Source organism: Eucalyptus grandis, chromosome 3, assembly GCF_016545825.1.
Source record: "Eucalyptus grandis isolate ANBG69807.140 chromosome 3, ASM1654582v1, whole genome shotgun sequence".
NCBI classification, from domain to species: Eukaryota; Viridiplantae; Streptophyta; class Magnoliopsida; order Myrtales; family Myrtaceae; genus Eucalyptus; species Eucalyptus grandis.
In genome coordinates, this window is record NC_052614.1 from 9,864,649 (window position 1) to 9,872,248 (window position 7,600).

At 41.6% G+C, this 7,600-nt stretch overlaps 1 protein-coding gene across 2 annotated transcripts; it reads right to left on the bottom strand.

The window, feature by feature from the left end:
• Positions 1-2,165: 2,165 nt before the first annotated feature.
• On the bottom strand, positions 2,166-3,733 carry LOC104436460 (EPIDERMAL PATTERNING FACTOR-like protein 2). Of its 2 annotated transcripts, XM_010049238.3 has the most exons (3): positions 3,005-3,733; positions 2,775-2,818; positions 2,166-2,649 (listed from the first exon to the last, which is right to left on the bottom strand). In XM_010049238.3, exons 1-3 carry the CDS (start codon positions 3,129-3,131, stop codon positions 2,428-2,430), a joined length of 393 nt encoding a protein of 130 aa, XP_010047540.1. In that variant the 5' UTR covers positions 3,132-3,733; the 3' UTR covers positions 2,166-2,427. The 2 variants fall into 2 exon arrangements, with proteins under 2 accessions (XP_010047540.1, XP_039163866.1); XM_039307932.1 differs by lacking the exon at positions 3,005-3,733 and having other exon boundaries at positions 2,775-2,998.
• Between the last annotated feature and the right edge of the window lie 3,867 nt (positions 3,734-7,600).

A 7,600-nucleotide genomic window follows, 5' to 3' on the forward strand; every position in this document is an offset into this window, starting at 1 on the left:
CGAGGCAAGTTTTCTTTTTTTCGCTTTTTTTCTTTTTGACGGGGGGTATCGAGTGCTGGAAACCATGGTTTGATGCCTAAATTCTGACATCGCGTTGTGCCCACCAAGGTTACTTCGAAATGATGGCACGAATAATTCCCGGACTTCTGATTTAACACGCAATATCGTTCGTCAATTTTTAATTTATTTCATATAGTCTCCAAATTATTAATAAATATTTAATCTAATTTCTTAAATTATATGAAAATATATAATGTTATTGTCATGTCCTTTAATTCAAATTAACAAAGTCTACTGATTTGATTTTCTATTCATTATGTCTGATGGTGGACAAAAAAAAAAAAGCCATCCTCAAGTTATCCACGTGAATGTTCATATCAAATCATAATAATAATATAATAATATGATCAAATAATGATGGACATGTTAATGCTCTAATTTAATTTTTTTTTTTTTAAAGATAGATAGATGAAAAAATTGACATGTTGACTTGTCATTTTTAAATATCAAAATCAGCTTATGATAATTCACGTCGTCAAACTTATGATAATTAAACCCCACGACACGTGCTAGTCACCACACACGTCATCAAACAATTTTTGACTTTGTGATTTTAGCAAAGTGAAGTACTACACTAAACTTTTACTAGCACACTAAGGAGTAAGGACCATATTGAATAAATTAAAAAATTCAGAATGACATTCCGCATTTGACTAAATTTCAGCGACCATTCTTGCCATTTCCCCTTTTTCTTTATGGTAGAGTGACTAGAACAACCGAATAGAAAACTGCAGTGCATTGATATTGGCTTCAATTCAAACATGACCGTGAATGGCCTTGCGCCAATAGTCTTCTACGAATCCCCAATCTTTCTTGTCGTAGCGAAGATGATTGTGCAGCTTCTTTTCTCCTTTTCCTCAATGTGTTGAAGTCCATTTTTCGAGGGTAGATTCCAAGTGCATATAAAGTACCTCACTCACCTCATGAACTGGTTAAATCGTAATGTGAAAACCCACGTGAAGTTGACAATATGCTTTGTGAATTTTCGGATTTCTACATCGAAGTCCAAATCAGAATATAAGATAAGATACCCACGTGAAGTTGAAAAGACGATTGATTCTATTCCTAACATTATTTACGAGAAAAAACTCTTAAATTAAAGTTTAGGATAGCATTTGTATCATACTACCTGGAAAACATTTTTAGAAGAGATAATTACTTTTATTGCTTATAAAAAATAATCAATGAAAAATATTTTTATTATAAAATATTTAAGCATAATTATTGATAAGAATGATGATATCATTTACACGACATAAGTAATTATTTTTAAATTGGGGTCTTTTCGAGCTTTATGTCTATTATTTAAAACTTTCACCTTACAAAAATGCGATCTCCGTCAAAAGTAATCATCAAAGGTGTGTCGAATGTATGGGTCATCCGAACTTGAAACCGTTGGGTCCAAACCGTTGGGTTAGATCTTCCCAAGGTTTAACCTCAAAATTCATGTTCAGTTTAGCTAGATGTCAAAAAAATTATTGGGATAACTGAAAACCCACCTAGCAATAGCGAATTTATGATCCGCCATGGGTTTTGAAAACCCAACCAGGATGGCCAAACCTTGTTTTGCGGGTTTGGTCGGTTGGGGTCGAAGGGTTGGGCTACGTATACAAGGATTGCGGTCGTGATCTTGGGCACGAGGTCAAAAAATCCAAATCTGATTCGAGATATGCGAAAACCAACAACCTTATCCAAATGGGTAGGCTAGGCAAGGCGAGCCCGTCTAATCGTTAGACCCATGATCAGCTGCTCTTAACTCCAATCCTGCATTGAGGGATATTACCATCTCCAAAGACCCATCATAAAGTAAGTCTTGTCAACTTGTGAATAGGACTAATGCAAATGAACCTAAAATTGATCGAGCTCTTGCTAGACAAAGTTTCGCTGTCATGATGAGTTGATTACCACGATTTGGCGTCAGAAAGACCGAATCACCCTAGCAAACACTTGACTATCATGTGACGGCAGATGAATATGGAAGCCCCTAAATCCCGTCGAGGATGCATGATTTGTGATGTGGCTTAGACACATCCACAACCGATAAAATACGATACTCCGTCGGCTCCTCGCTAATCGATTTCCACACGGCACGTAAGACTGCGAGGTATGGCAATTCGAAAATAGAAATATATTGGGCCGGCATGCATCCGGATAAACCGAAATCCTCGATGGGGCTGAGAGTTATCCATCCTCTTCAATTACACATGAGCAGAACGTTGGCTTTAACAAGAAATGTATTGGACGAGGGCTATAGCTTTCCTTCTTTCTCCCGGAGGAGTCCTGTCGGAACTTGAAGGGGCCGTGCTGACTGCTGGAGACTAGAGCGTTGTCGACTTGACGCTGGCGACGCATGCAGCGCGACAGCATTTATGGGTCGTAGAAGGAAGAGCCGCACTTGCACTTCCAGCCCTCGGGCTCGTAATTGGCGTACTGGACGCTCGCTCGGTCGGTGGTCGCGGGGATCTGAGTGGCCTCGCATGGCTCGCAGCCCCTGCACTTGCGCTCGCAGTTGGGCGGCCTCGACCCGAGCCTGCTCATCCCCCGGCACTTCTCGTCCCCGCTCTCTCCCACTGCCTTCACGCTCGCTCCCTTCAAAATCAGAGTCACGAGAGGGAGACAGAGCAGCGAACGAGATGTCAACGACCATGTTGAGAATGTTTGCGGAATGATCGGCGGAAACCAAATTTAAGATGCGATTGGCACTAGAAAAGTACCTGCTTGATGTTCAGCGTGGCCCGCGAAAGAAGTTGTCTTGCATCTGTTTGACCAAGAACGGGACATCAGGAAGTGGTAAAGAAGATAGCGTTCGGTGATTTTGGTAGTTTAAAGGAACGATAAAACGAGGCGAGAGGAAGAGAGGCCATCAAGGGGCATCGTTCTTGGAAAAGTGCGTGATAATCTGATGAACAAGTGAACTGAACAGCAGGAATCAAATACCACTGACCTTGCTTGTGAGCAGTGACGAATAATGAGGAGGGCGAGCTTGTCATGGACACCATAAGACCCACCATCTGCACAGTGGCTAGAAGCAAACAGTACCGAATCATTACTGGCTTCGTCATTCTACTCATCCCCCTCAAATTTCCCAAACGATAATGACGACAAGGCCGAATGGGATGGTCTTCAAGAAGGAGCGGCGACAGAGAGATGAATGGGGTTGGAAGTGAGTGATTGGCAGGGACAAGAGGCCCATGCAATGATGACGCTTTTTAAAATGAGTGGATGGCGATGGTGAAGAAGGACACAGTGCAGCAGCTCTCTTCTCTCTCTCACTGCTCCCTCCCTCTCTCTCTCTCTCTCTCTCTCTCTCAGCTGTATCTGTGGAGGCTGGAGAGATATTGCTTTTTGCACAAGTGATTCTGCCTTTTCACTTGTAAATCTGAGATGGGATTCTCCCTTTTTCTTTTCTCCACTGATGGCTAATTCCGTCTGCTGTCTTCCAGGCTACTGATCAACGCGGAAACGACAGAAAGCACCCAAAAAACGTATGCACATAATATCTATGGTCTCCCTGCTGCGCAAACGAGCTTATCTCTGCCACACGACATACCCTTCCAAACGCGCGACCGAATCGAGAAAACGTCAAACTGCATATGCATACAAAAATCAACTCCGAATTGTTTCTCCTCTGGCCAGAAGAGAAGAAGGGGGTGGGGAATTCAGCATTGTTGGATCTCGGACTTTTCATGCTGAAGAAGAAAACAACTGAACGCCCGACGGCATTTAATGAACGTGTCAGGAGGGCAGTGGATTTTTACTAGGGGTTAGGCCTAGTGCCTTTACAGTTCACATCTTGTACTCTTCTTGCAGGAGATGAGCAATGACATAACATTTCAAAATTTTCTTTTTATAGTCGAGAAGAATTATTATTTCGACGTGGATTTTGTTAAAAAAATGCCTGGTCTTTTGTTATGTGATTAAAAGAAGATTTTACAATTTTTATTGTATACAAGTTTCATATGACATAAAAAAGACATAAAATGAACAATGAGTTACCTCTTAGAGTGCCAAATCATTTCACTCTAATTTTAATGATCGAGCCTTGCAAAATTACTCGATAAGGTTCAGGAGATACCCAACTCAATGCATGCATACTTAAGTGGTCATACACAAGATGGCAGCTCTACGAGTTATGTCGATTTATCACGCTAAAAATTTGGTATGTTTGTGTTGTAATCATGCTTCCGATACAAATTTATATGGAGTTAGTAACGTTTCAATTCAACATTTAGTTACATCTCAGTTCAACCTTAACTTCACTTAGAGTCATAGCAATCAACAAGTCTCGAGTTAATCAGAATCTTTTCTATAGTTCCTTGCTCCATAGGAAATTGCCAAAGTAGGATTCTCCCTCTCGCATGCCCTTTAGTCGCCAATGAATATGTGTTCACGATGGCATTTTGTTACGAGGGTTGAAGTCATGTGAGTGATTCGGAACAGTAAATTTGCTGCTGCTTTGATGCCATGTTCGAGTCAGTGAGTTAATTAAGATTGACTGACTCAGCATCATTAGTTATCACTATTGTTTTTTTTTTTGTTCGTGGAGCGGTCATTGACTCGTTGGGCTGGTCTTTTTGGGTGGAAGACAAGGACACCATTTAATTATAGCCAGTGTCTAGAATCTGAGGTACTAATTAAATGTGTCTATTTTAGATATTATGCAAAGCACATATCCAACCAGCAATAAGCAAGTTTTTGATGAGGACTTCCAGCAATAATTTGATAACTCGGCACTCAGTCTAGATATGTGTTTTTATTTTAACATATTAATACTTGTATGCCATATTTCTCTAATTAAAAATAAGAAATTTATTCTCTCATCATTGAAAATACTTTCAAATTTTACGTTGTAAAGTTTAAATGAAACGGTTTTAAGACATCCTCGTATCCACAGCATCATTAATCATTGCTACTGTGTTTTTCTGGTTCGTGGATCGGTCACTGACTAGTTGGACTGGTCTTCGTGGGTGGGAAACAAGGACAACATTTGATTATAGGCAGTGAAAAGGCCTTTGACCACATTAAATGCTAATTACATCTCGTCGTACTAAATGTCACTCTTGCCTTCATTGGGACTTGCAAAATAACAAAGTTGGTGAACCTCGGGCATGATCTATTTAGACGATTCCACCTGTATTTTCTATATTTATCCACGACTATTTGAAATATAATTCAACAGATTCGAACTCGTGTAAGTAGCCGTGCCTTGTGAGTCACACAACGGCTCCGTTTAGAAACCACTTCCCAATGCCCTTTGGAGACCTAAGGATCATTGGGCAAATGCTAGCCCGTTTGGCATTCATTTTTGAGTTGGCATTCCCCAAATGCAAGCTTCACAAGGCTGAAAGCCCAAGACAAGTTGGGAGTTGTCTTGGGCTTTTAGCTTACCGAAAATGCTGAGTTTGAGGGATTAAAAAAAAATTTATTCCCAAATTACCCTCATTGATTTTTCATTTGTCCGGTTTCGCCCTTACTATTCATCATCTTCTTCCACGAGCTTCTTCTTCTTCATCGACCAGTCGCCGGCGAAGGGCGGGCAGTTGCCAGCAACCGTCGCCCAGATGACCATCGTCGGGGGTGGCGCAACTGACGCCAGGGGGTGGGTCATGGCGAGGTCTGGGCCGCTGAGACCCAGATCTGGGGCGGCGGGGTGCGGGAGGACCTTGCCGCCCCGACCGGGTTGCGCGACCTGCCGCCCCCGGGCCTGATCGGGGTCGTCGGAGGTCGCGACGTCACGCGACCTCGCCACCCCAGATCCGGTCGCCAGGTTGCCGATGGCCACCGCCTCGCCGGTCAATTTTTTTATTTTTTTCTTTTAATAAATTTTTTTACCACAAAGATACTTTGTAAATATAATTCTCCAAACACTATTTTGCTCAAAGTGCTTCACAAAGAGCTTTCAAAGTACAATTTACGAAACACAAATGCATTTAAAAAAATACCTTTAACTCAAAGATGTTTGCAATTTCCTAAAAACTTTCCCTAAAAGTTTTCCTAAACGCACCTAACATTTCTCTGTCAAGACCGCTTTCACTGTAAAGCCGCGGTACTTATTGTGAGTGAGGAAAATGGTCAAATGAGTAAAATGTCTTAACACGTCATTTAATGTAACTATTCTGTCGTTCTTCATGCTCAAAACACTTGAATTAAGCCGCGAATAATTTTAGAAAACAAACAGATGAAAAAATAACCTCTGAGGCCATAAATGCAAATAACTAATCTATTTGTAATATTTTTAGAAAACAAAGCAAAAAATTCGGGCTTGGCGAGAACCCGCTCCATCGAATGCCTCAAGATCCGGCTTACTGGACCGGTACTCTCCCTAACAAGCACCGAAGACGGTATCCTAGGAGTAACTCGATGAAATCATTGCGTATGCTAGAACGTCACCGCAGTCCTTCATCATGCTGATTGGCCTTCGGGCGAGGAAGAGGATTATAGACTATCCTTGTCCTGCAAGACCTTGCAGTTCGATGATAATTCAGAAAACTCGGGCAGACTTACGATGGAACAACGTACGTTCGCGACGTCATCAACAGTCTGATCATCGATCTGCTCTGCAGGCGCACAGCAAAAAGCGATGAATTCGACACGGCACGGGAGCCGAAGTCTCTTCTTGAAGTCCGAGAGGCACCTTTTTTTCCATTTCAGTAATTGAAGTCCGAGAAATGCTTCACCAAAACCATATAATTTCACCCGATCCGGAAAAAAAGAGAGAACAAAACAGATCCAGTCGTGCTGCTTACTGTCACGTCAAGCTTTGATTTTTCTCGAGTTGTCGCGTTCAAGTTTATATTTTGGATTGAACTCCGTAACGAGAGAAGATTAGAAGGCCTTCTTTGTTGAATGGATCAGAGCTATTCTCAGGGCCAAGGTGGCAATCAAGGAATGTCTTTCGGTCCTGAAAAGAAACCAACAAAATAATTTGATTTCGCCACTGCAGCACATACGTACGAAGCTAGGAGACTGTCCTCGAGGTGGGTATCGCGCGTCTAGCCCTTGTCGTCGTGCAGGCTTTGAGAGACAAAGGAGAGGGTTCCCTTCAAACTCCGGTGCGTTGACTGAGACTGATATGATGCTTCACTGCGTGGTATTGAGTTCCAAAGTCCTGGATCTTCCAGACTGTCAAGACCCTCCAAAAGTTTACATCTTATTTACCGGATACTTTTTCTCTTCTGCATAGTTGTAATATCTAGGTATATTGTGGGATTTTAAATGACTTCTCTCCATTTTCGGGGAAAAAGAACTTAAAAATGTTTCTCTGGCTATGATGATTGATATTAGATTGCATCTTAAAGTTACAAGATCAATATGATAATGCAATTACATAATGCCCAAAACAATTTTCGTGTCTCGGTGCCATTTCGGTGCCATAACAATGTCACGAGATCCATGCATCGGAGCTTGTGAGCAAATAACTAGATGGCAAGTCTCTCATGTTTCCCTTCTTTTATGTGGTTTCTCAGTAGTCATTTTGATCTGTTATTAAATAGTCGATCTGGGAGATAGATGGATCCTCGTTTCATATCTGAAAAAATAG